At 46.9% G+C, this 27,966-nt stretch overlaps 2 protein-coding genes and 2 non-coding genes across 7 annotated transcripts in view; 1 reads left to right on the top strand and 3 right to left on the bottom strand.

Annotated features, from left to right (window-relative positions):
- The window catches only part of PXN (paxillin), a 48,516-nt gene extending 45,757 nt beyond the window's left edge, over positions 1-2,759 (bottom strand). For all 3 annotated transcript variants that reach the window (XM_032431422.1, XM_032431423.1, XM_032431424.1), the window contains exon 1: positions 2,640-2,759. In XM_032431422.1, coding sequence (XP_032287313.1) covers positions 2,640-2,652 — 13 coding nt within the window. In that variant the 5' untranslated portion in view covers positions 2,653-2,759. The remainder of the gene's footprint in view (positions 1-2,639) is intronic.
- Positions 2,760-18,068: 15,309 nt separating this feature from the next.
- On the bottom strand, positions 18,069-18,209 carry LOC116649097. The gene has a single exon (XR_004302619.1). It is a non-coding gene; the product is annotated as a U4 spliceosomal RNA (small nuclear RNA).
- Positions 18,210-18,823: 614 nt separating this feature from the next.
- Positions 18,824-18,964, bottom strand: LOC116649098. The gene has a single exon (XR_004302620.1). It is a non-coding gene; the product is annotated as a U4 spliceosomal RNA (small nuclear RNA).
- Positions 18,965-22,204: 3,240 nt separating this feature from the next.
- On the top strand, positions 22,205-27,905 carry SIRT4 (sirtuin 4). Of its 2 annotated transcripts, XR_004302614.1 has the most exons (5): positions 22,205-22,243; positions 23,472-23,969; positions 26,635-26,929; positions 27,052-27,261; positions 27,867-27,905. XR_004302614.1 is itself a non-coding variant. In XM_032431608.1 (4 exons), the coding sequence occupies exons 2-4, from the start codon at positions 23,473-23,475 to the stop codon at positions 27,202-27,204; spliced, it is 945 nt and encodes a 314-aa protein (XP_032287499.1). In that variant the 5' UTR covers positions 22,205-22,243; position 23,472; the 3' UTR covers positions 27,205-27,317. The 2 variants fall into 2 exon arrangements, 1 of the variants encoding a protein (XP_032287499.1); XM_032431608.1 differs by lacking the exon at positions 27,867-27,905 and having other exon boundaries at positions 27,052-27,317.
- Positions 27,906-27,966: the final 61 nt, after the last annotated feature.

Below are 27,966 nucleotides of genomic sequence, written 5' to 3'. Positions count from 1 at the left end.
TTAAACAGCACATAGTGAGGCTGTCACTAGCCGCTTTGGGGAGGGAAGAGTTCCCCAATTTTTAAGACCAAAAAAAAAAAAAAACAAACCAAGCCACAGCAGAGACTCTGCCGCCTCTAGCCTTGCCACAGGACAGACCATAAACTCTCCCCTGTTTCAGGGACCAGGAGGCTCACAGCTGAGAGCACTCTCAGGAGAAAAATAAAAACAAGAGGCCTGGCCTTTGTGTCCACCCTAACTAAGGAAAACAGCTGAGGTGCAGCCAACCAGGCAGCTGATGGGGCCTGAGCACAGAGGCAAATTCCTCTCCCCTTCCTGCTCGCCCCACTGCTCCCACCCGGGGGCTCCGGGGCAGCCAGGCGTGGCTGGCCTCCTGGGAGCTTGGGCCAAGGAAGTCAGGCAGCCCAGAACAACTGGGGAGTCTGTGCTGGAAGGCGGCGGAAGTTACAGGCGGCAGCCACCACCCCCCTGCGACCCCTCCTTCACGTGCTGCTCACCCCCTCCTCGGGAAGAAAGACCTCTTGGTACACGAGAGCTGCAGATCTAGGAGCCAGGGACTGGGCTTCTAGTCATGGTTTGGTCATTCCGTGGCGGTGCAGCCTTCGGCAAGTGAATCAACCTCTCTGAGTCCGTTTTCTCCATTTGTAAAAGGCAGGCAGTAATGAGAGCAGTGGCCCTAAGTAAGGGGCTCTTATAAAGGGTTGCTGTGAGGGAGGACGGGACAAGTTGAGGTATGGGGAAGCACTCCATAAACAGCAAATTTCAATTCCTGCAGTCCCCTCTGCCAGTATACCCTTTTCCCGAGATTCACTCAGTTTCCTGGCCCTAAATGGAAGACTGTCAGAGAACAGGAATTCTGGACTCCAAGAGCAAACTCTACAAAACTCTCTCAGACCTTCAAACACTACTGTGTGGAAGGGACTGTAGAAAAGCAACAGAAACACATCAGCATTTTAGAAACCGTAACTCTGCTCCTCAGTTCCTGCTGGGAAAGCATCAAGACTTTCAGATCCTGGTTCAAAAAACATCCCCCAGTCTCCTCTCAGCTTATTTTTTATGTGAAAAAAATACCTGCCTGCAAGCCATGCCAATCGTGAGTGTGTTAGAAAAATGGGTGCCAAGGCTGACCCAAAGGCAGAACTATGCTTGGCAGCCAGCACACTCTGCAAAACAGGCAGGACTGCACCATCCCCAGCACCAGGATCTCTCGGCGGCGCCCTGATCTTTTGCAAAAGGAAGCTGGCGGTCCTCCTCCCTGACCCCTTGGAAGTCCACCACCTACAAATAGCCAGTCCTAACTTAGCGCCCTGTGCGCTTGGGGGCGGCCAGTCAGAGCTGTCTGATGAATCTGCTCCTCAGAGCCTGGGACAGAGAAAGCATCAGTGGTCACACAAGCCACCCACAGTCCAGAGAGGGAAGACAAGGCTCCTACAGAGAAGAAACTACCCCCCCCCCAATACCTCCCTAGCTCAGAGGCCCTCTGGCTACAGGCATGAAGGGGAGGGAGAGAGGAGTGAAGAGTGAATCCTCTCACTCCAGGGTTCAGGTCACTGAAGGCATTCCTAGAACCCTGGCATGAACCCCCTTGGGTTTAGTGTCAGGTTTCAGGAGATACTTTTCCCTGTCCTAACACCAGATCAAGACTGGACTGAAAAGAGTAGTTTGGGAGCTCTGATAACATGAAAACAGTAAAACTCTGTTATGGGCATCCTGTCCTCCTTACCTGTGTGGCCTCCAGCAAGGCTGGATGCTGGGGGGTGGGAGGAACTCTGCCAGCCCAGGCAAGTCCAGAGATGGCCATACCTTGGGGCCCACTTCCCACCTCATTCCCCTGGCACTGCACCAGACTCTGGGAGCGGGGGAAGAATCATGTCTCCCCAAATTACTCTTCGAGGATTAGGCTCATCTGTGATAGGAAAGGGGAGGGGCTGGTCCACAGAGTGGACAGGGCAGTCGGGAGGTGGAGTGACCAGCCCATGGAACAGGGTGCCCAGACCTGGGTTGGGCCGGGGGGGGGGGGGGGGGGGAAGGACAGAGAGAAACTTGTCTTTGTGGGGGTGTGGTCATTGGAGGCTCATCTTTAACTTGTGAAATGAAAGGAGTGGCCTTGGAGGGGTTATCCCTGAAGCGGAGGTCCTTAAAGGGGTGGGAGCAGGTCCTGGAAATGAGGGACCAACCGAGTTTCGGCAGCTGTTGTTCCCCGAGTTGGGCGGCCGATCAGTGAGGTGGGGGGTGGGGGAGCCGTCTGTGAGGGGAGGGTCCCACAGCGGGGGAGGCGATGTGGTGCAGGCAGTGGAGGGTCCGTCCCTGGGGCGGACGGGGCGGGTCCCTGAGGTGCAAGCTGGCCCCTACGGCTGGTCTGGGAGATGGGGGTGGGTCCCCGAGGTCCGGGGTCCGGAGGTGGGGCCGTCCCCGAGGCGGGGGCTGGCGGCTGTGAAGACGGCGGCGAGGCCGGCCTGGCCCGGAACTCAGGCCCAGCCGGGGATCCCGGCCCCGCGGAACCCCAGTATTCAACGAGCAGAGCCGGGACCCGGGTCGCCGGGGGCGGGATCCCGCGGCCCCCGCCGCTCGCTCGCGCCCGCCCGGCCCGGGGCCGCGCGCCCCTCGCAGCCTCCTCCCTCGGCCTCCCGCTCACTCACCGAGGTCGTCCATGGCGGGACCGCGGGCGCCGGGAGCCGGCTCGGCGTCCCGCTCTCCGCCCGTCCCGGGGCCGCTCCTCTCTGCCCCACAACTTTTCCGCCGCGAGCCTCGGCCGGGAACGGAACGCGCCGCCGCCGCGCGCGCCCCGCCCCCGCGAGCACGCGCGCCCCGCCCCCGCCCGCGGTCGCCCCCGGGAGCAAGCTGGCCCCGCCCCGTGCGCACGCTAGCCCCGCCCCGCCGCCGGCCCGCGAGCGCGCGCCCAGGCAGCGGTGGGCCACGCCGGACAGGGTGGCGGCGCCCCCTCGCGGCCGAGCCGGCAAGTGTCAGGCTCCCAGGCCTTCAGGCCCTGCGGTCAGTCCGTCTCAAAGTCACATGCCTGACCGTCTGGCTGACAGATCCATCTCCTGTGTTGACATCTCACAGTCTGACCTGCGTCTGACAATCCATCAGTTACTCACTCATCACATGTCCATCCACTGGAGAGTCAGATTTGTCCACCCGTCTGTCTGTCTGTCTCCCAGTAGGTCATCTCCCAGGAGGACCCCAAATCAGTACCAGGCAAAGCAGGGAACCTTTGGAGGGCCTTTCTTGGGGTCGTCCTCTGGACCGATGGCAGTGCAGCTTGCAATCCGGACTTCGGGGCCAGATTCAGTACTTCCGTGGTTATATATCCCTTAATCTTCCACATGTCTACCCTCCCTAAAGGGAGACTTTTCCAAAACTCTGCATGGAGCAGAGGGGACCCCAACTTAGACATTAAAGGAAAAACTTCAAGATTACACCCAGTGCCAGGCATAGTTTCCTGAAACACCCACTGCCACCCCAGAGCCCAGAGGAAATGAGTAGAAACCAGGTACAGATGAATGGATAGAGAAGATGTGGTATATATATACAATGGAATTATTATGCAGCCATCAAAAAAACCCCAAAATCTTGCCATTCGCAATGACATGGATGGAACTGGAGGGTATTATGCTAAGCAAAATAAGTCAATCAGAGAAAGACATGTATCATATGATCTCACTGATATGAGGAATTCTTAATCTCAGGAAACAAACTGAGGGTTGCTGGAGGGGAGGGGGGTGGGAGGGATGGGGTGGCTGGGTGATGGACATTGGGGAGGGTATGTGCTATGGTGAGTGCTGTGAATTGTGTAAGACTGATGAATCACAGACCTGTACCTCTGAAACAAATAATACATTTTATGTTTAAAAAAAAAAAGATAGTAGGAAGGGAAAAATGAAAGGGGGGAAATGGGAGGGGGAGACGAACCATGAGAAACTATGTACTCTGAGAAACAAACTGAGGGTTTTAGAGGGGAGGGGGGTGGGGGGATGGGCTAGCCCAGTGATGGGTATTAAGGAAGGCACGTATTGCATGGAGCACTGGGTGTTATACGCAAACAATGAATCATGGAACACTATATCAAAAACTAACGATGTAATGTATGGTGATTAACATAACATAATAAAATTAAATTAAAAAAGAAAAAAAAGAAACCAGGTAATAGTAACAGCTGCCATTCATTGAGTGCCGGATACTATGTAGCTACTACCGAAGTTAATTCTCATAGAGGCTCCTATGACTATCAGCCCTTCCCTACTCTTTGCAAAGGGCAAGGGTAGTTTGTCGATTCTATATAAAAATGCCCTGTAAGCATAACTTTGAGTCCCCTTGCCCACCAGAATCCAGCCCCCAAGACCCTCTGGGTCAAGTCAGGTCCTCCAGGAAGCAGATGCTGAGATGGAGTTGAGGGTTGGGGGTGGGGGTGGGGGTGTAACGCCCATGAAAGAAAGGGGAAGAGGCAGGATCCGGCAAGGACTCAGATCTGACAAAGATAAATAACCTAACAGGAAGCGCCAGAACAAAAACTCATTGGAGGAGCCCCACTGGGCAGAAGTGTTCTGGCCCCAGTCCCCCCCACCATGTTTAGCCACTGGCTAGGGGATGCCCTGGAAGAAGAGCTCAGTCTTGCCCTGAAAACCCTGCATCTGGAAGCCGCCATTTCTCGATCTCGGTGACAAGCTCTTTTTTGAAGGCAGAACCACGTGCCTCATCTTTGGCTGCCTATATTAAAACTCAAGGAGTCAAGACTGCTCCCCAGCCAGGCAGTCACGCTATCTGATGCCCTTCCAACACCTTTAATGTACCTCTGTTTTGTAGGCACTTCTTACTCCTGCAGTTTACATGTAGTGGTAGGATTATTTGATAAATGTCCCTCATCCTATTAGAGGAAAAGCACGTGAGGGCAGGAGCCATGTCCATTGCTATGTGCGCAGCATATAGAAGGTGTTGCTCAGTATATATTTGCTGAATGACTGGTGGGCATTACGCCCGACACTTGGAACGAAGCAAACCATAGTCCCTTTCCTCAGAAAGTTCATGGTTCAATTGAAGACGCAGAAGAGAAGTAGTGAAGTCACTCATTAATTCACTCGGTGGTGAGATATTTAACAGTGCCTGTGCTGTACCAAGAGCCGTGCTCAGACTGGACATACAATGATGAATAAAACTGATATGGTGCCTGCCTTCTTCGGGGTTATAGTCCAAAAGAGCAGGCAGAAGAGCAAATAGGCCTATATGAAGAATGAATAGCCTCACACCATTCCCAGCTGCCTAGAACAGCATATGCAAAGGCCTATGGGCAAGACAGAGGCCATGGTGCATTGGAAGGACTGGAAGGAATTTGCAGCATGAAATATGAGGTGGGGAATGAAAATGGGGAAGCAAAAGGGTCAGCAAGGCCATATTTTCTTATATTGATTACAGGTTAATACAGTAACATTTAAGATATACTGGAGTAGAGGGCGCCTGGGTGGCTCAGTTGGTTAAGCGACTGCCTTTGGCTCAGGTCATGATCCTGGAGTCCCTGGATCGAGTCCCGCATCGGGCTCCCTGCTCGGCAGGGAGTCTGCTTCTCCCTCTGACCCTCCCCCCTCTCATTTGCTGTCTCTCTCATTCTCTCTCTCTCAAATAAATAAATAAAATCTTTAAAAAAAAAAAAGATATACTGGAGTAGATAAAACATTAATTTTACTTGTTTCTTTTTACCTTTTTAATTTAATTTAATTTTTTTATTTTCAAAAAAGATTTTATTTATTTATTTGACAGGGAGAGTGAGAGAGCACAAGCAGGGGGAGCAACAGAGGGAGAGAGAGAAGCAGGGTTCAATCCCAGGACCCTGGGATCATGACTTGAGCTGAAGGCAGACGCCCAACCAACTGAGCCACCCAGGCGCCCCTCTTTTTACCTTTTCTTAAATGTGGTTACTAGAAAATTGTAAATTACATACATGGCTTGCATTTTGTTTCTAGTGGAATCCAGGGCTGGGTTAGAGAGCGCTTAGTGGACCGTTATTAAGTATGCTTCCTAAAGATTAACTTGCATTGACAAGGCAGACAGACAGCCCTGCTAAAACTGAATTCAGAGTCCCCAGGGTAAGGAAACAGCCACCGAGAAAGCAGATCCTCTGGTGGGGTCACCCCATGGCCAAATGCACATAAGCCCATCTAGTCCCTGGAATATCTCTGTGTTGCTCCTTCTGCCCTGATGGCTATGGATGCCCCAGCACAGCGGTGCCTGCGCTCAGTAGTGTGGGGTAGAGATTAAGTGCACCTTGGTTAGGCAGAGGGACTCCACCCAGGTTCAAACCCCCACTATGCTCCTTGCTGGTGGTGAATCTCTGGCCATTTACTCTCTGCACCTCAGATTTCCACCTCTGCAGAAAGATGAATACTAGCCACATCGCAGAGTCATTGTAGGATTAAATGAGATACTACACATTTAGCACTTGGAATGATCCTTGCTATCAGTAAGCGCTCTGGCTCAGCCCTACCCACTAGAAACAAAATACAAGCCACATACGTAATTTAAGACTTTTTAATAGCCACATTTAAAAAGGTAGAGGGATGCCTGGGTGGCTCAATCAGTTAAGCCTCAGACTCTTGATTTCCGCTCAGGTCACGATCTCAGGGTCCTGGTATCAAGCCCCCCATCAGGCTCCATGCTCAGCGCAGAACCTGCTTGTCCCTCTCCCTCTGCTCTTCCCTCAGCTTGTGCTCTCTCTCTCTCTCTCAAATAAACAAATAAAATCTTTTTTTTAAAATAAATGAACAGGGGCGCCTGGGTGGCTCAGTCGTTAAGCGTCTGCCTTCGGCTCAGGTCATGATCCCAGGGTCCTGGGATCGAGCCCCGCGTCGGGCTCCCTGCTCTGTGGGAGGCCTGCTTCTCCCTCTCCCTCTGCCTCTACCCCTGCCTCTCCCCCTACGTGTGCTCTCTCTCTGTATCTCTGTGTCTCAAATGAGTAAATAAAATCTTTAAAAATAAATAAATAAATAAATGAACAGGTAGAAAACAACAGGTAAAATGAATCTTTTTTTTTTTTTTTTTTAAAGATTTTATTTATTTATTTGACAGAGAGAGAGACATAGCAAGAGAGGGAACACAAGCAGGGGGAGTGGAAGAGGGAGAAGCAGGCTTCCCGCTGAGCAGGGAGCCCGATGCGGGGCTCGATCCCAGGACCCTGGGATCATGACCTGAGCCAAAGGCAGACGCTTAACGACTGAGCCACCCAGGCGCCCCAAAATGAATCTTAATATACTTAATCTAATCCAATATATCCTAAATGTTCTCATTTCAAACTTTATTTTATTTATTTATTTACTTACTTACTAATCTGAGAGAGAGAGAGAGAGAGGGAGACTGCGCAAGGGGAGGGGCAGAGGGAGAGAGAGTATTAAGCAGACCCAGCGCAGTGTGCAGCCCACGTGGGGCTGGATCTCACAGCCCTGAGATCTGGACCCTGAGATCATGACCTGAGCCAAAACCAAGGGTCAGAAGCCGAACCGACTGAGCCACCCAGGCACCCCTCTCATTTCAACTTTTTTTAAAAGATTTATTTATTTGACAGAGAGAGAGAGACAGCGAGAGAGGGAACACAAGCAGGGGGAGTGGGAGAGGGAGAAGCAGGCTTCCCGCGGAGCAGGGAGCCCGATCCCAGGACCCTAGGATCATGACCTGAGCCGAAGGCAGACGCTTAACAACTGAGCCACCCAGGCGCCCCATCAACTTTTTTTTTTTATTAAAGATTTTATTTATTCATTTGAGAGAGAGAGAATGAGAGAGAGAGCATGAGATGGGGGAGGGTCAGAGGGAGAAGCAGACTCCCTGCCGAGCAGGGAGCCCCATGTGGGACTCGATCCCTGGACTCCAGGATCACGACCCGAGCCGAAGGCAGTCGCTTAACCAACTGAGCCACCCAGGTGCCCCTCTCATTTCAACTTTTAATCAGTATGAAAAGTATCAGAAATTTCTTACTTTTTTTTCTATATGAAGTCTGCGAAATCCAGTGTGTATTTTACACGTAGAACACGTCTCCGTTTGACCAGCCACATTTCAAGTGCTCAGCAGCCACATGTGGTCAGTGGCTACCTTATGGGACAGTGCAGCTTTAAATGGGAGTTGGCATCATTATTTTGGGGGATTTCAACCTAAAAACCATTTCCTTAGAAAACCATGCCCTGACCTGCAGGACCCCTGTTATTAAGATCTTTTTTTAGCACCCTGGAAGACACTCCTGACAATTATAATTAAACAGTTCCTGTGCACTCGTTTGCAGCTCTCTGTCTCCTACTAGACTCTAGACTTCAGGAAGGCAGAGACCATGTCTTAACAGTGCACTGATTGACTTTGGGAAGAAAGAAGGGATGAAGGGGGAAAAAAGATTTAGAAGAGTAAATTCCAGAGCTTACAATATAGATGTGGAAGTTTTTTTTTTTTAAGATTTTATTTATTCATTTGAGACACAGAGATACAGAGAGAGAGAGCATGAGCAGGGGGAGAGGCAGAGAGAGAGGGAGAAGCAGGCTCCCCGCTGAGCCAGGAGCCCGATGTGGGGCTCAATCCCAGGACCCCAAGACCATGAGCTGAGCTGAAGGCAAACGCTTAACCATCTGAGCCACCCAGGCGCCCCTGGAAGTTTTCTTTACAGTAGTTGTTCACAGTAGGAAGAAATTTAGAAAAAACCAGGTCAACTAAAAGATTAAAATCGAGTGTCCATAATCCAAAAAAAAAAAAAAAAAAATCTTAGCGTGCATCTTTTTTTTTTTTTTTAATTTTACTTATCTATTTGAGAGAGAGTGAGAGCAAGAGAGAGCATGAGCAGGGGGAGAGGCAGAGGGAGAATCAGTCTCCTCACTGAGCAGGGAGCCCGATGTGGGGCTTGATCCCAGGACCCTGAGATCATGACCCGAGCTGAAGGCAGACACTTAAACGACTGAGCCACCCAGGGACCCCTGGAGTGCATTCTTAGTTATTTCCTGAAGATCAGTTCCTGGAGTGGAAGCCTTGTATCAGAGGTTAAGTTCACTGTTGTTGTCAGTTCTTTTGCTGGGTGTTGACAAAGAGCTCTCGCACCCAGCTGTGTCCAGATAAATGGATAACTGATATTTCATAAGCACCAACTTGCACACAATACTTTACGGTGACCCCATGAAGAAATCCACCCCAGATATGGTACAAGTACCACAAGTGGAATGAGAAAATGTGTAAATGGTACATATGCAGAGATTCCTTATTTTAATAGTTATGTACTCACGTGTGTTAGAAAAATACCTAATCAGCCCATAAAACCAATACAGTTGACTCTTGAACAACACAGGTTTGCAGTGGGCAGGTGCACTGACATGTGGATGTTTTTGAATAAATACAATATTATAAATTAGGATGAGGCTAAATTAAATTAAAAAGCGGGTCATTTACAGAGAAATATGTAGTAAGTTATAGCCCAGTGGGTTCTCAGTGACAGCAAAACTCGCGATGGAGGGGAGCCTGGGTGGCTCAGTTGGTTAAGCATCTGCCTTCAACTCGGGTCATGGTCCCAGGGTCCTGGGATCGAGCCCCGCATCGGGCTCCCTGCTCAGCGGGAAGCCTGCTTCTCCCTCTCCCACTCCCACTGCTTGTGTTCCCTCTCTCGCTGTGTTTCTGTCAAATAAATAAATAAAATCTTTAAAAGAAAAAAACAAAACTGTGACACTTCCTGATGCACAGCCCCTGCTCAAGGGCACTATGTAGTTGAAGGAGTTGAGCCGGGGCAGAGAAGCACTCAGGAAAAACCAGACAATAGAGCAGAATGTGAGACCTCAGCTGGAATCCCGAACTTACTGTTACCAGTCTCCTCCATAAGGTGGCAATGGTGAGGATTCTTCTCGGTGACTGACACTCCACACCTGCCTGGGAAGGGAGGGATTTTACCATTTTATACCAAGAATTGTAGGGGCAGAAAGGATCTCAAGAGACTGTCCGGTCCTTCTGTGGGTGAAGGATTTTCCTCCAAAGCTGCTCCACCCTCAGTGTCCTGATATCAGCTATGGGCCCACATGTTGACAGGGGCACGCTGGGAAGTCATCCCCAGTCCTCTCTGTCCTCCTTTATACCTAATAAGACATACCTATTTCAAGTGTACTAGGGGCACCTGGGTGGCTCAGTTGGTTAAACTTCTGCCTTCGGCTCAGTTCATGTTGTCAGGTCCTGGAATCGAGTCCCGTGTCAGGCTCCCTGCTCAGCAGGAAGTCTGCTCGAGATTCTCTCTCCCTCTGTCCCTCCCCTGCTCATGTGGGCTCTCTCTCTCTCTCAAACAAATAAATAAAATCTTTAAAAAAAAAAAGTTCAATGGGCTTTGACAGATGGATATACCCATGTAACCCCCACCTCAATCAAGATACAGAACATTCCACTGTTCTTGTTTTTGATCCCCTGTCCCCTGACTGCTGGCCCCAGGTAACCACTGATTTGCTTTCTGTGACTATAGATTACTTTGCATTTTCTTTCTTTCTTTTTTTTTTTTTTAAGATTTTATTTATTTGAGAGAGAGAGAGTGAGCGAGAGAGATGACAAGTCGGGGGGTAGGAAGGGGCAGAGGAAGAGGGAGAAGCAGATTCCCGGCTGAGCAGGGAGCCCCCGGGGTCATGACCTGAGCCCAAGGCAGACACTTAACCAACTGAGCCACCCAGGTGCCCCTGCATTTTCTTTATAATGCATTTATATCAATGGAATCATACAATACGTATTCTCTCTCTCTTTTTTTGCAGGGTGTGGGGACATCTGGCTTCTTGGCCCCAGCATATTCATGAGATTCATCCACGTCATGTGCATCAAGAGTTTGATCCTTTTTATTGCTGAGTAGAACTCCTGTGTATGGATGTAGCACACTTTGGTTCTCTACTGTTCTGTTGATGGATATTTGGGTTGTTCCCCCAGTTTGGGCGACTGTGAATAAAGCTGCTATGAATATTCAGAGAGAAGTCTTTGTGCGGACATATGTTTTCATCTCTCTTAGGTAAATACCTAGGAGTGGAATGGCTGGGTCACAAAGTAATGTTCAAAAAATGTACGTTGTCCCATTATCCTTCACCAACTTCACCAGTTCAGTGGTTTCCTGTTGCACTGAGAATAAATCCAGAATCCTCAAGAGGATCTCCAAGGCCACAGCCCGGATCTCGTTGTCTTCCAGTCTCCCCTGTTCTTTTCACTCCAGCCACACTGGCCTCCATTCATGTCCCTCGAACGCAGCAGACTCGTTCTGACTTTGGAGCCCTCGAAGTTGCGAGCCTCTTCCTGGAATGTTCTTCCCAGATCTTGGCACTGCTGTTCCTGCTTATCATTGAGATCTCATTTCACGAGTCACCTCTGCGGATCCTGGGCATATTATCCACAACCCCCCCAACCCCCTCATCAGACCCTATAACCCTTTATGCCAGTGTATTTTATTTACTTTCACCTTTTAACATTATGTTCTGTATTCATTTGTTTACCTGTTGATTATGTCTTTCCCTCCCTCCCGCACTAAAATGTCAGCACTATGAGAAGAGGGGCTGGGCTTATCTTCTCCACCAGTGTCTAGAATGACAGTGTTTGGTAAATATTATTTGAAAGAAGGAAAGGCTGGGACACTGAGGCATAAAGAGATATGTTGCCTGGGCTGTGGGGTTAGTTGCGTGATCAGGCTGAGAACCCCAGGCCCAGCCTCTCCCTTTCATCACAGACCATTCACAGGGTTTCCCAGGACTGACAACAAAGTCTCAAGTACCCGGGCCTTAGCTGCAGTGCTGTTTTGTTTTGTTCTGTTTTGTTTTGTTTTAAGATTTTATTGTTAAATAATCTCTACACCCCACTTGGGGCTCAAACACATGACCCCGAGGTCAAGAGTCACATGCTCTATGGACTGAGCCAGGCAGACGCCCCTGCAGTGCTGTTTTTAAGAGCAAAAGACTGGAAACAACCCAAATGTCCATGGACAGAGTAATGGTTAAATAAACTACAAAATATCTTACAATGGAAAACTGTGTAGCCACAGAAGAGATCCAGGAAGATCATTATGTACTAATATGAAACAGTCTCCAAGATCTAAAAAAAAACAAAACTGAACAGTATGTGTAACATGTGATACTGTTCCCATTTGTGGGGAAAAGTGGAAAACAATATATTTGTTTATGAGATGCTCCTATATGCTGGAGAGATCTGGAAGAATACATAAACACTCCTGTTAACTGGCAGGGGGTGGGGGTGGGGGTGGGAGCAAAGTGCCTGGGGGTCAGGAGTGGGAAGGCGATTTTACTAAATACCCCTTTGAATCTTTTGAACTTTATTTATTTATTTTTTAAAGATTTTATTTATTTATTTGACAGAGAGAGAGACAGCGAGAGAGGGAACACAAGCAGGGGGAGTGGGAGAGGGAGAAGCAGGCTTCCCGCCGAGCAGGGAGCCTGATGCAGGGCTCAATCCCAGGACCCTGGGATCATGACCTGAGCCGAAGGCAGACGCTTAACGACTGAGCCACCCAGGCGCCCCGAATCTTTTGAATTTTAAACCACATATGCCATTTTACCTATTCCCATAATGAATTGATATTTTTAAAATAAAATACAATTACATTGTAAAAATGACACTGCAGGGGCGCCTGGGTGGGTTCTTCCCAGATCTTGGCACTGCTGTTCCTGCTTATCATTGAGATCTCACTTCACGAGTCACCTCTGTGGATCCTCTGAGCCTCTGTTACCATAAGTAAAATCTGGATACTAAAACATATGCCTCCTAAGGTTGTTATGTGGATTTAACATCAAGAAAAATGCAGGAAAAGGGCTGAGAATTTGAAGCTTTAATTATCATGGGAGGACCAGAGTGGGACTTTAGGGCTGGGAGAGAAAAAGATTTAGGGATCTATCCAGTTACCAAACGGTTGCAGAATCAAGATCGTGACTATTATCTATATATATTATTATCTATTATAACTATTATATGAATAGTTATCATCATTATATAATCATTATTAGAATAATAATTATTATTCGGAACATTTATTGTTTGAAGTGTGGGATGCACCATGTTAAGTCTTTTGCATTATCTCATTTAATCCTTGTGAATATCCAAGGGGGAGGTTCATGCCTATTTTATAGGCCAGGAAACTGAGGCTCATGAATAAAGGTACCAGCTGGAGGCCACACGGGTACAAAGTGTGAAGTCAGGATTCAAAGCCAGGACTGTCTGACTTGAGAGTCCACGGCCTGGCTCATGAATGGGAGCATGGGGGTCGTGTTGCCACTTCTTGGCAAGTTGGAGCTCCCCAGCTGGCTTGGACACAGGGCCTTAGGAAGGCCTTGCTGCCTCTGAGTTGGGAGGGAAGGCATGGTCTAGGTCTCCCACCGTCCTGCTGAAATCCTTCAGGACACCAGAACAAAACCCAGTGGTTTTCCACGACCTCTAACCCCATTAGAAGACCCAGTGTGGCTACTTTCTCCCTTCTCAGCTCCAGTCACAGGGGATGACTTTCAATTCCTCTGGCTCCAGACCCCTGTAGGTGCTGTTACTACTGCAAAAATTCATCCTCTCCTCTCTGTCCTGGTTAACCACTCTCTTTTACTTCACAGCTCAGCTACCCCCTCCTCCAGGAAGCCTTCCCTGACCACTGCCCAGGCTTGGATAATTGGTCCCATAACCCCCACCAAAACATTTAACTCTGTGTCAGGCACCATCAGAAGCACTTTTCCTATATCATTTAATACTCACAAGAACTCTATGGCAGTGAGTCTCATCCTTGGTGGCACATCAGAATCGTTTGGGAAACTTTAATATATATATATATATATATATATATGTGTGTGTGTGTGTGTGTATATATATATATATGTATGTATATATATATATATATGTATGTATATATATATATGTATGTATATATATATACACACATATATATATGTATGTATATGTATATATATACGCCCAGAACTAACCCTCAGAAATTCTGATTTAATTGGCTTAGAATGCAGCCTGGGCACCAGAAATTTTAAAAGCTCCCAGCGGATCCTTGCAGACATCCTGAAGTGACTTGAACACTAAGAAGATAATTTGGGGGTTGGTGGGTCATTTCCTTGCTGAGATAGTCCTCAGGCTCTCTGTCCCCTGGAGCTAAGAGTCCAGGTTGGCTGCGGCAACAGGATGGGAGGGTGGAGTGACTGTTGGCTCCATGGGGAGTCGATGTTTCCAAAGATATTTCCCTACATGGTGGAGGGGGAGAGGGTCAGGATTACTTCACCCAACCCAGCCTCTTCTTGCTCTCTGTCTGGAAAGGAGCTGGAGAACAAACGAGTGTGGGAACTGGATGTGAATTCACACCCCTCCCTCTTCCCTTCCCTAACCAGGTAGAGTCCTGAGAAAGCTGCAGGGCATGTCCAAACATAGACATCAAACATTCTCCAGGTCCTCTCCCTACATAGCTTTGTGGGCAAATATACCGGCAGAGCCTTGGGGGACCTGACTTGGGGGCACCTCTCAAATGCAAAATAAGCATGGCCTTTGTGCAGGCAATCAGATCTACAGAAATTTTCCCTAGAAATACCCCACGAATAGGCAAAGATTCACATCCAAGGATGTTCATCGGAGTGTTGCTTATAATCAGGAAAAATTGAAAATATCTGAAATGTCCATCCACAGGGGATTGGTTACCTGAAGTGAGATATATCCATGCAGGAAGAGGGGAGCTATGTACTGACACAGTATTTAGCAGAATGAAAAAGGAAATAGAACTGTAAGTATAGTATAATCCAGTGTATGTTAGTAATAATGTTGACAGGGGCACCTGGGTGGCTCAGTCGTTAGGCGTCTGCCTTTGGCTCGGGTCATGGTCCCAGGGTCCTGGGACCAAACCCCGCATCGGGCTCCCTGCTTGGCAGGAAGCCTGCTTCTCCCTCTCCCACTGCCCCTGCTTGTGTTCCTGCTCTATCTGTCTCTCTGTCAAATAAATAAATAAAATCTTAAAAAATAAATAAAATAAAATAAAAACATTATTTTGTTTTCCTTAAGTTATTTGTTCAACTTTTCAGTGGTTTTCCCATGCTTTTGTCTTGTGTTTGCCCACAAATTAGTCATTATTTCACTTACTTGCTATTAGAAATTCTAAGAAAATCACACACACACACACACACACACACACACACACACACACACCCAACATCACATAGGTCAGTGTTTGCCAGAGCGTCAGCTGACATTCTGATCAATACAAAATTTGCCATGGGAGCACCATCTTCTATTTCCTCCAGACCTGGTTCAATACCCTGATTAGCCATCTTGGCAACCAGCTAAGAAGGAAAGAAATGGTTGGGGGTGCATTTCCAGACCACACCATCAAGTATATTTATATTGACATTTCAGCCTCTGGGTAGCATGCCTAGCTCCTCTTGAAGTTCTTCATCAACGTGGGGTCTCCAGGATACCCCCCTTTTTCTTTTTTTTCAAAGTATTTTTTTATTTAAGGTATGTACTTTTTTTTTAAGATCTTATTTATCTGACAGAGAGGGAGAGAGTGAGCGAGCCCAAGCAGGGGGAGCTGCAGGCAGAGGAAGAAGGAGAAGCAGGCTTCCCGCTGAGCAGGGAGCCTGATGCCACTGGGATCATGACCTGAGCCGAGGGCAGACACTTATCCAACTGAGCCATCCAGGCACCCCACCCCCCCTTTTTTTCCCAGAATGCCCCTTTGAGCAATGTTCACTGACCTCTTCTTTCCATCATGTTTGCTCAGTGCTGATACATTGGCTTCTCAGGGGACTCTTGACCTCCTGGGACCACAGGTCCTGAGTGCAGGGCATCCCCCAGTCCCAGGAAACCGATTCGGGGTTCCAAAGAAGGAGTGACATTAATTTATCTTACTTAGCCAGATTGGATGACTGATCAGGAGGTAGTTTAAGAGGGTGGTCATGGAAAGCAAAGGGCTTTTAGTCTCAAATGGTTCCTATAGCAAGTGTTCATTCCACAGATTACTTATTATTTTTACACTAGAGACAGAGCAGTTACTGCCTTAACCAGGTGCTTAAATTCAGCATCACTGACAGTGGAAGATGCAGTACAAAGTTCACAGAGCCGCCCTTGAACTTCTCTTGAATCTGATCAAGCTGGGAAGTCCTGGTTACAGGAAATATAGGGTGACAAAGGAATATGTTTGTCAACACCTCCTTGGGGGGTGCCTGGGTGGCTTAGTCGTTGGGCGTCTGCCTTCGGCTTAGGTCATGATCCCGGGGCCCTGGGATCGAGCCCCGCATCAGGCTCCCTGCTCCGCGGGAAGGCTGTTTTCCCCTCTTCCTCTCTCCCTGCTTGTGTTCCCTCTCTCGCTGTGTCTCTCTCTGCCAAATAAATAAATAAAATCTTAAAAACAAAACAAAACAAAACACCTCCTTGGGACACAATCAGATGAAGTCAGAATGTGGGACTTCTACAAGATGCCTGTCTTGGGCTCTTCAAAAAAAATCAATGTCATGAAGGAAAGAGAAAAGGCTGGGAGGCTTGTCTAGATTTTAAAAGACTGCACATGGAAAGTAAAGTGATGCAGCCACCCTGGAAAAAAATCTGGCAATTTGTTACAAAACTAAACATGCAATTTCCCAGATGGCCCAGAGAATTAAAAATTTATGCTCACACAGACCTTGGAGTTGTTTTTTTCCTTCTTCTTCTTTAGGAAGTTCTATGCCCAACTTGGGGCTTGAACTCACAACCCCGAGATCCAGAGTCACATGCTCTACTGAGCCAGCCAGGGGCCTTGCTCACCAAAACTTGGATAGGCCAGGGGCCCTTGCTCACCAAAACTAAGGATAACAGGAATTTTCTTAGGAGCTTTACTGGTGACAGCACCCCACATGTCCTTCAATGGGTGAATGGTTGAACAAACTCTGGTACTTCCATAAAAGAATACCACTCAGCGAGAGAAAGGAATGAACTATTGATACATGCAACAACCTGGGTGGACCTCAAGGACATTATATTTGGTAAAAAAGTCAATCTCAAAAAATCACATACCCTATCATTCCATTTATGTAGAACTCTGGAAAACGCAAATTATACTGACACAAGGGAGTGGGAAAAGATAGGAGGTGGGGATGGATTACAAAGGAACACCAGAAATTTGGGGGGAGTGATGAATGTGTTCACTATCTGGATTGCAGTAATGGTGTCATGGGTGTACATGTCTCAAAACTTATAAAATTGTGTGCTTTGAATATGTGTGGCTTACTGAATGTCAATTATAACTAAATAGAGCTGTTTGTAAAAAAAAAAAAAAAAAGGAATGGGAGAATGGTTTCTGTGAGAACTAAATGAAATGAAGCATATTACGCACTTTTTGTGTAGTCTGGTACACAGTAAGTGCTCAATAGCTGCTGTCGGAACTTCGCTGGTCTTCTGGATGGCTCCATCACATCTCTCTGCTTATTTTCTTCATTGCACTGAAATAATCTGTAATTTTCGAGCTTATCTGTTCGTTTACTTGTTTGTGCTCTGGCTCAATACTGTGAGCTCCCTGAAGCAGGGACCGGATCTAATTTACCGCCAGGGCGGTTTTCCCCGGGGCCGCCTTGAAGCAATAGATGCCTGTTCACCACCTTCGCCCTGAATAACCACATCCTTTTGTTTACAGACCAAACAAGTGTTTGATGGGTGGTGGCCCATGCATGTCCAGCTGGATCTGCCATGCGCAAGGGTAGGACTTCCGAAGGCTTCTGTCCGGGGACACTCATGGCCTGCCTAACATAGGACGAGACTAGAAGTAGCCGGTGCTAGAGATAAGGGGACTTGGTTTCAAGCACAGCTCTGCCTGGTACTCCACAATGGGACCTTAATAACTAAGTGTACTGTGTATCCATTTGTCTCCCGGTTGCTTTAAAAACCATTTGGATAGAAAACCTGCACATTTTCTCCCATTTTTGTAACGGAAGACTAGACCCTTTTCAGGTCTTAAGAGAACCCCCTTAAGGGTTTCGCACTTAAATTAAATCCAACCTATATCCAAAGAAAACTAAAATAACTCCATAAAAAGCACGCAAAAAACCACTAACAAACGCTACTCTACACATAATACACTTTCATTTTAACACAACAAGATTCAGTCTCCGTAGAGACTGTCAAAAATTGCCAATGCCGACTATATTTCAAGTCGTCATGGCGGGGTATTGGGAAAAGTTTTCAATTAGCAATAATCGCGCCTCGGATAAACCTCATTGGCTACGATACTGCCACTGCGCAAAGCTGGGGAACGTGAGCACGCACCCTGCTCCCCCACGGATGACAACTACCTTTACAGTGAGGGTGAGCGACTGCCAGCGAGTTCGTGGATATGACGCGTTCTGCTTCCAGCCGTTATATTTAAGGTCCGTCTGCACGGGAGGCTTCTTGTTGTTGGATCATCTCGAGTCGAACATTCAGATTTTGGAAACGAGAGTACATTCGCTGGGCATGCTGGGTGATCTTATGCAAATCTTGATGACATCACAGAGATGACCAGCGTACACTTGAATTTTGACTAAAAAACCTAAGCGGCGGGAAAGCAGAGAAAGCGAGAGTGAACCATCCGAAGGAAGACGAGTAGCTGCGGGCGGAGGTGCAAAGGACCAAGTGGGCAAAGGTCACCGACAGCAGGTATATTTGTACAACGTTTAACGTCACCGGGATAAAAAGCAATAGAGAAAAACGTACCATGGAAAAAAATCTGTTACCCAAGCCCGACATCTTAGCAAATAAAGAAAAGCACAGTTCTCACAAAGCAGTCTCTCGGTGGTGATTCCAGAATCCGGTTAGTGCTTATTACTAAACTATATAAACAAAACTAGAACAAGAATCTCCTTTTCGAACCAAGATACATCAGTCTCCGTAGAGACTGTCAAAAATTGCCAATGCCGACTATATTTCAAGTCGTCACGGCGGGGTATTGGGAAAAGTTTTCAATTAGCAATAATCGCGCCTCGGATAAACCTCATTGGCTACGATACTGCCACTGCGCAAAGCTGAAAAGTAACACCCCCTACTCATCATCCCCAATAGGCAAGGTTCCTATTACAGAAAGGCGAGTTTGAGTCTCATGGAAAAACCATCAATTATTATTTGGTTGAAAATTATACTAATGTATGACGATCTCTCGAAGATGCATAAGCTATTTCTGAAGATTTGTTTCTTGATTTCCTTAACTAAATTTGGATGGAGAATGAAGCAAAGCATTATGGGAGGGAACATGCTAATACTTCATTCATAGAGTGAATTGGGGCCGATGAAAAATGGGCTGTGTCACTTGGCTACTGATTCACAGCGTAACTATCATCTCCAAAATAGTTTTTTTTTAATTGGAATAAACTATATATAACATAAAATTTACACTATACAGTTCAGTAGCATTAAGTACATTTATTCTTTGCAACCATCATCACTTCTACTTCTCCAAAACTTTTTCATCATCCCAAACTGAAACTCTGTACCCGTTAAACACTAACTCCCCTTCCCCATTCCTCCCTCTCCCAGCCCCTGGCAACTTCTATTCTACTTTCTGTTTCTACGAATTTGACTCCTCTAAGTACCTCATATAAGCAGAATCATATAATATTTTATGTGTCTGGCTTCTTTTTTTTTTTTAAGATTTTATTTATTTATTTGAGAGAAAGAGCACCTGCGAGAGAGCACAAGAGGGGAGTTGGGGGGGCAAGAGAGAGGGAGAAGCAGGCGCCCAGCTAAGCAGGGAGCTCGACATGGGGCTCGATCCCAGGACCCCAGAATCATGACCTGAGCCGAAGGCAGAGACTTAACCAACTGACTCAGGTGACCCTGGCTTTTTTTTTTTTTTTTTTTAAGTTTATTTATTTAAGTAATCTCTACACCCAATGTGGGGCTCGAATTCCTGACCTCAAGATCAAGAGTTACATGCTCTTCCCATGCCCAGGACCCTGAGATCATGACCCAAGCCGAAGGCAGATGTTTCACTGACTGAGCCACCCAGGCACTCCCCAACATTTTATTATAAAAAATTTCAAACATGAGAGGTGCCTGGTTGGCTCAGTTGCTATAGCATGAGACTTTTTTTTTTTTAAGATTTTTTTTTTAAAGCAAGTTTTGTTTTTTTTTAAAGATTTTATTTATTTATTTGACAGAGAGAGACACAGCGAGAGAGGGAACACAAGCAGGGGGAGTGGGAGAGGGAGAAGCAGCCCCCGCCCCCAGCAGGGAGCCTGATGCGGGGCTCTATCCCAGGACCCTAGGATCATGACCTGAGCCGAAGGCAGACGCTTAACGACTGAGCCACCCAGGTGCCCCTTTTTTAAAAGATTTTATTTATTTATTTATTTGATACAGAGAGAGACAGCGAGAGAGGGAACACAAGCAGGGGGAGTGGGAGAAGGAGAAGCAGGCTTCCCGCTGAGCCGAGTGCCCGATGCAGAACTCAATCCCAGGACTCGATCCCAGGACTCTGGGATCATGACCTGAGCTGAAGGCAGACGCTTAAGTACTGAGCCACCCAGGCGTCCCCCACCCCTTTTTTAAAGTAGGCTCCACGCCCAGCATGGAGCCCAACACAGGGCTTGAACCCACAACCCTGAGATCAAGACCTGAGCTGAGATCAAGAGTTGGCCACTTAACCGACTGAGCCACCCAGGCACCCCTAAAAATAAAATCTTTAAAAAATTTTTTTCAAAATTTCAAAAAATTCAAAAATGTTCAAAGTGTTATTTGGTGAACATAGTCATCATCTAGATGCAAAAATGACATCTTTAAAAGTCCTGTTTGATGCTGATGTGTAGCTAATTTTTTTCCCACAGGGTAAGAAAAATTAGCGGAAAAAAAGATTAGCAACTTGATTTATTTTAGATTCTTTTACTTTGGTCCAATCAAAGACTTAGTCATTAATTCCTGGTGTGGTGAAATTGTGTGTTTCACCAGCTGCCTTGGATGACTTCATCCTCCATGGATGACTTTCCAGCACTAAGAAAAATTGAAAAGTCAGCTAACTTCTCCCTGGAACATGAGATTCTTTGGGGCCTAAAAGCACAATAGCCCTGTATTAGGCAGTCTCTCAATTAATGATGCTCATTCCACTTGGCAAACTGAAAAAACAATACGGGTTGGATATTTTTCATAATAAAATTTGGCTGGGGGAATGTCAGTGTTTTGTCGTTTCAATAGGTTTTGGTCAAATACCCATAAGTGCAGAAAATGTTCCTGATTACAATTCTTTTGACTTAGTAAAAATTTCCAGTCTACATTTTGGTCCTTTCTTTCAGCCAGTGTGGTCAGGTTAACTAAGGCACAAAAAGCTATCATGTTAGGTGATTATCCCAGCACGGTGCCCTATCTGAGCTGTTGCTGGGTGTCCTACCCACAACTACTAAACTGGGTGACTTTACCAATATTTACCTCCACACATTCAATGAGAGGACCAGGAGTCAAACTTTGACTCCAGCTTCTATAATACAGTACTTCTGGGCTTCAGTTTATCTTAAAATGGGGGAAGTGGTTCCTTAGGTGTTCTTCAAGGTCTGGGTTAGCTGGCCTTTGGTTATGTTCTAAACACAAATTGATTGATATCTTATTTAGATGAGGCTAGAGAGCAAAGTTTCTCTTTGACTACATATTAGAAACAACTGGGAAGTTTGTAAACCGACTTGATGCCCAGGCATCTTCCCAGACCAATTAAGTCAGAATGTCTGGGAAGGCATTGTGTTGGTTAATTTAATAAAAACACAAAATGAGAAATAAAATTGGAGAAACCAAGTGGGTAAACACATTATTCCCTGTATATTATATGTGGCGTTAGTTGTTCACATAAACTCCAAAAACATCAATATTTCAGATGTTTGTTCACAACCCACTGCAAGGTGGGAACTTGATTTCCTCATGGTGAGTGCAAAGGATCATAATCAGTGAAGTTGAGTATGAGCCTATTCTAGATCCATTATTAAAGCTTCTCTCTTAACAATGAATTCCTAACTTAGTGCTGTTTGGATGTACTATTTGCACTGAGCACACTGGTGTGGAAACTCGAACCACTTCTCTCAAATGGACAGGGCACGTGAGTTTAGAAGACAGCTGCCCATCTCCAACCAAGGTTCAAAACTTCTGACCATGAAAGGCAGACGGGTGGCGCTACCAGACAATCTGGGCCCCTCAACTGTGAAGCCCAGAGGATTGTGGGACTTGTAGTTTTTCATGCATCATTTCAGCCTCGTGAACTACATTTCCCAAAATGCAAAAGCAGCCAGTCAGTTGCACCGTCAGTCGTAAAGTGTCGTTTAAGCTGTGAAAGGTGAGTGTGCTCTGTGTGGGCTGCGGGTTTCTAGAAGTTGTGGATTTGCTGTAAGAGATAGCGTATTAACTCTTTACCGTTTGGTGGTACCTGGCAGAGACCTGCTGTTCCAATAGAGCGTGTTTTCAGCGGGGTGTCCCGAGCCCTTTGGTCTCAGGAGTCCAGTCTATATTTGTTTAGCGGTTCAGGTGTTGCTGTGAAAGGTCTAGAGACATCGGGGTCCTAACCTAGATCTGGAAAGCCAAGCATAAGATAATGTTTACATAAGGGGTGCGTATCACTAGAGAATTTCTGCATTATGTTAAGTAATATGGCAAAGCCTTGTTTTTACAGCTAGAAAGCTGGGGTAGAATGTCGTGTCAGGCCTCACTCTTCTGCTGTGTCCAAGTAGCAGTGTTTGCGATTGAGGGTAAACTAAAAGAATATGGGAAAGATAGAATAAAAGATGTGCACGTGCTTAGTTACATTAATAAATAAAAAGCCATAAAAATCATAAGTCTGAAATGTCTGAGCAACGACTTCATCAACACCTGGCATACCAGAATTCAAATGTGCTCTTCAGTTTATGAAGAAATACTTCTGATTTATAAAATGGGAAGTAGGTTTATGGAACACACGGTCTCCCAAGGGATGGTAGTAACTAAAATTATAAAGGCAGTCCTCCAGTGGAGACGTCAATAGATGTAGTCATAGAATAACAATGAGCTATTAAGGGATTTAAAAGATAATTGGGAGTAGACCATTAATATTTTGAATTTTATAAGAAATTTTTTATTTTTTTATTTTTATTTTTTAAAAATATTTTATTTATTTATTTGACAGAGAGAGACACAGCGAGAGAGGGAACACAAGCAGGGGGAGTGGGAGAGGGAGAAGCAGGCTTCCCGCGGAGCAGGGAGCCCGATGTAGAGCTCGATCCCAGGACCCTGGGACCATGACCTGAGCCGAAGGCATATGCTTAACGACTGAGCCACCCAGGCGCACAAGACATTTTTTGAAAAGATTTTATTTATTTATTTGAGAGAGAGAGAGTACAGAGCAGGGGCAGAGGAAGAGGGAGAAGCCGACTCCCCTGATAAGCAGTGAGTCCAAAGTGGGCTCGATCCCAGGACGCTGGGATCGTGACCTGAGCCAAAGGCAGATGCTTAACTGACTGAACCACCCAGGTGCCCCTGGTTGCTTTAGTTTTTAAAATCCAGTTTCTCACATCAGGTTTCTTTCTCTCTAGAATGAGGATGAGTTTTGGGTTGACTTTCAGGGCAGCAAAAGGCCACTGGATGGTGAACATCAGCCGGCAGTGCTCACGTGGATCCACTCGGTTATTTGTGCCACCAAGTCCTCCTCTGGACCCTGAGAAGGTCAAAGAGTTACAGCGCTTCATCACTCTTTCCAAGAGACTCCTAGTGATGACTGGGGCAGGAATCTCCACTGAGTCGGGGATCCCAGACTACAGGTCAGAAAAGGTGGGACTCTACGCCCGCACTGACCAGAAACCCATTCAGCATGGGGATTTTCTACGGAGTGCTCCAATCCGCCAGCGGTACTGGGCGAGAAACTTTGTAGGCTGGCCTCGGTTCTCTTCCCTCCAGCCTAACCCTGCACATTGGGCTCTGAGCAACTGGGAGAGACTCGGAAAGCTGTACTGGTTGGTGACCCAAAATGTGGATGCCTTGCACACGAAAGCAGGGAGTCAGCGCCTGACAGAACTCCATGGATGCATGCACAGGTGCAGGAAGGTCTAAATAGTTTGAATGCAGAAGTGTGTGCTCCATAAGAGCAGAGACCTTGGCTATCTTGATCACTGTCATTTTCATTAGACCTTGAGAAAAGGATTTGGAGCAAGTTGTTTACTTTGGAGTCAATCCCGGCAAACTCACTGAGGAACGAACTCAGTGGGGAAATGAAACAGGGTAGGGAAGAAAAGCCAAGAAAAGGGTAAATTAATGAATGGGTTGCTGCTTTGGGGAGCTGAGGCTCAATCCTCTGAGGAGCCCTCTGTCTAGAGCATGCTTCAGAATTGTCTCACTGCAAGTCGTGGAAGCTGGGGCATTTTTGTCCATCATATCCCATCCCTCATTGGTTGAGGGTCAGTCTAGGTGAAATAACTCTGGAGAAGGCTTCCTTGGCCAGTGAACACCCTGAGAGAGAGGCAAGAAGTTGCTTGTAAGAGAACTGTATGCAAGTGGCCTGTAGTGTCTTGAGGGGACTATGAGGAAAGTGCCAACAACATAGGCTAGAAGCTGGTGGATCTCTGGTGCCTAGACAAAGAACACAGTACAGCCCAGCATATAGTCAGAACCCAATAAATATTGATGGAATGAAGACATGGGGTCCTGGCAATAACTTGAAGCTAATTGGAAACCATTTTCTTATTTTGAAGCCCCAGAGATCCTCCTGCCAATTATAAAATATTTACTGGGGGCCTACAACATGCAGTGTGCTACTTGGTGGTGCGGAGGGGTCAAAACCAAAGTATAAAACATGGTCTACTTTAAATGTGAGAACTCTGTGATCTCTTTGGGGTGGGGGAGGGATCCAAAAAATAACATGTTTAACAAACAACTCCACACAGTTGTTAAATTATGTGGTCCTTGATAGACATGTTTTGCAAGTTCAGAGAAACAGATTTAGTAAAGCTTGGAGTAATTGGTCAAGCTTTTATGCGAAAGGTGGGGCTTAAGCCTAGCTCTGGTCTGACTAGGCAAAAGAAGGGAGAGGGCTTTCCAAATGAAGAGGACTTGTAGAGCCCAGAGGAGTCTGGCCTGGCCTCTGTGGAGACTTACTATGAAATCAGATTGTCTGGGAAGGCTAGACCCAAATCATGGGTGCGTCTGAAAATAGCGCAGTGCAATTTGGGTCTGTTGTGAGAGACCAGAGGGGAATATTAGTGGTTTCTGAGCAAGAAAGTAGTATGATAAAAATAGCATTTGAGGAAAGCCACACAGGATTAGAAAGAGTGGCTCAGGGAGGTCAGCCTGAAGGATCTAGACCCAGGTGGTATCAGGAGAATTCGAGAGCTAATGATGGCCACGGGTCCATTAAAACCTCCTTTTCATGATGAAAATTTCAAATGTCCCTAAAAGGAAAGTAGTATAATGAACTCCCATGTACCATCGCTCAGATACAAAGATTTTATCATGTCTACTTTACCCCTTCTCTCCCTGTCTCTTACAATTTTTTTAAAAAGATTTTTATTATTATTAATTTGATAGAGACACAGCGAGAGGGGGAATACAAGCAGGGGGAGTGGGAGAGGGAGAAGCAGGCTTCCCGCAGAGCAGGGAGCCCGATGTAGGGCTTGATCCCAGGACCCTGAAATCATGACCTGAGCCGAAGGCAGACGCTTAACGACTGTGCCACCCAGGCGCCCCATCCTTTTTTTTTTTAAGATTTTATTTTTTTAAGTAATCTCTATTCCCAACGTGGGGCTCTAACTCAGAACCCTGAGACCAAGAGTCACATGCTCCACCAACTAAGCCTGCCAGGTGCCCCTCATGGGGGCCTTTTAAGTAAAATAATCAACATAATCTGATGGCTGACTAGATAAAAAGGAGCAAAATGAGTAATAAGTTTTTCCAAGGGTTCCTGCCCAAGTAACTGGAGAAAGGATGGTGATGGAGAAGTTGGGGAGGGGGGGGGTGAAGACAGAGATAAGCTGGACAGGACAGTCAAGATGACTTGGAGTTTGGGAGACCGAGCAGGAGTGGATTCCTGTACGGGAGAGGGGACTGTTAGCACAGAGGCATTGTGGCAGTGAAAACGGAGTCCCCAGGGTGGAGAAGGTAGAAAGAAAACTGTCTGGAAGATTGAGGAATAGAGAAGAAACCAACTAAACCACTTTTTGTTCTTTCTTTTAGCAGCTATTTAGTGAATGCCCACTGTCTGTAGGCACTGTCCTAGGTGGTGGGTATAGCACAGTGGTCAAAGGACTCAAAGTTCTTGCTCTCATGGAGCTCATGATTAGAGAGGTAAGAAGAGAAACAGAAGACACTGGGTAAGGACACCAGGGGGAAGAGCGTTTTAAACAGAGGATGGTGATGGACAGCGACCATCCCCCCAGAGGAGGAGGGGAGGAAGGGAAAAGCACGGGTTTGGGCACTAAGGAAGTCATTTGCAGTTGTGCTACGGATAAAAATGAGCTGACAGGGTAAGCAGGGAGCGTGAGTTAGGAAAACAGATGTACACTCCTTGTTCTACAGGTTGGCAGCAGAAGGAAAGTGAGAAATGGTGGTAAAGAGGTCATGAGAAGGTGTTCTAACATGGGGGAAAGACTGCATGTTAGGAATGGCAAGCACTGTCGGAGGAGTTAAAAATGGTCGGGGATGAGACGTCTTTGGCAGCTTCGTGCCTCCTTGGGACCAACCATTCAGTAGCCTCTTCTTTGGTTTCAGGGTCCTTTGCTTGGCCTGTGGTGAACAGATTCCCCGGGCGGCGCTGCAGGAGCGTTTTGAAGCCCTGAACCGCACCTGGAGTGCCGAGGCCCATGGCCTGGCTCCGGATGGCGACGTCTTTCTCACAGAGGGGCAGGTGCAGAGCTTTCAGGTCCCGTCCTGCGCTCGATGTGGAGGCCCCCTGAAACCAGATGTCGTTTTCTTCGGGGACACAGTGAACCCTGACAAGGTTGACTTTGTGCGCAGGCGTGTAAAAGAAGCGGACTCCCTCTTGGTAGTGGGCTCGTCCTTGCAGGTATCTGACTTGGTCAGGGTGGTGACTGCCCCTTTTGTGGGATGGAGAACCCCGGAGAGGCTCCCTGTTTGGTTTCTGTCTTCCTGCATCGAGAGTTCTCACCGGTGTCGTCTTCTTGTAAGGTGTACTCCGGCTACAGGTTTATCCTCACTGCCCGAGAGAAGCAGCTCCCAATTGCAATACTTAACATTGGGCCCACACGGTCGGACGACTTGGCATGTCTGAAACTGGATTCTCCTTGCGGAGAGTTGCTGCCTTTGATAGACCCACGCTGACCACAGCCTGGTGATCCTGAGCCCGAAGCTGGGACTTTCACTGTAATCCTATTAAAGGTAAATGCTTTCTTAGATAAGTTTCCAGTTCCCATTCAACTGAGAGCACTGACAAAATATAGGCTTCTTAATGTATGGCCATTCTTAATTAAAACAAATTTATTTTTTGTTTTATAATTTTTATTATTTCTAAAAGATTTTTATTTATTTGAGAGAGAGCGCACCAGCATGTGAGCAGGGGGTGGGGAGGGGCTGAAGGAGAGGTAGAGGGGAAGACTCTTAAGCAGATTCCCCGCTGAGTGCACAGCTGGACTTGGGGCTCGATCTCACAACCCTGAGATCATGATCTGAGCCGAAAGCAAAAGTCGGTGCCCAACGACTGAGCCATCCCAGGAGCCCCTATTAATTAAAAATTTTTTCATTTATTTACTTATTTTAGAGAAAGAGTGTGAGTGGGGGAGGAGCAAAGAGAGAGGGGGAGAGAGAGAGAAGCAGACTCTCCGCTGAGCGTGGAGCCCCACTCCTGGCTCGATCCCATGTCTCTGAGATCATGACCTGAGCCAAAATCAAGAGTCAGGCGCTGAACCAACTGAGCCCTACTGTATGCCCCTTAATTAAAACTAATTTTTTTTTTTTTTTAAAGATTTTATTTATTTATTTGACAGAGAGAGACACAGTGAGAGAGGGAACACAAGCAGGCGGAGTGGGAGAGGGAGAAGCAGGCTTCCCGCGGAGCAGGGAGCCCGATGTGGGGCTCGATCCCTT

The sequence above is a fragment of the Phoca vitulina genome, unplaced genomic scaffold (assembly GCF_004348235.1).
Source record: "Phoca vitulina isolate PV1807 unplaced genomic scaffold, GSC_HSeal_1.0 scaffold46, whole genome shotgun sequence".
Classification (NCBI taxonomy): Eukaryota; Metazoa; Chordata; class Mammalia; order Carnivora; family Phocidae; genus Phoca; species Phoca vitulina.
This window is presented reverse-complemented; position numbering and strand designations above follow the sequence as displayed.

Excerpts from the sequence above, each read along its gene's own strand:
- SIRT4 (XM_032431608.1), top strand. The coding sequence starts at position 23,473 with ATGAGGATGAGTTTTGGGTTGACTTTCAGGGCAGCAAAAGGCCACTGG. Across the intron at positions 23,970-26,634 it reads CTCCATGGATGCATGCACAG|GGTCCTTTGCTTGGCCTGTG; the intron begins GTGCAGGAAGGT and ends CTTTGGTTTCAG. Across the intron at positions 26,930-27,051 it reads TAGTGGGCTCGTCCTTGCAG|GTGTACTCCGGCTACAGGTT; the intron begins GTATCTGACTTG and ends TCTTCTTGTAAG.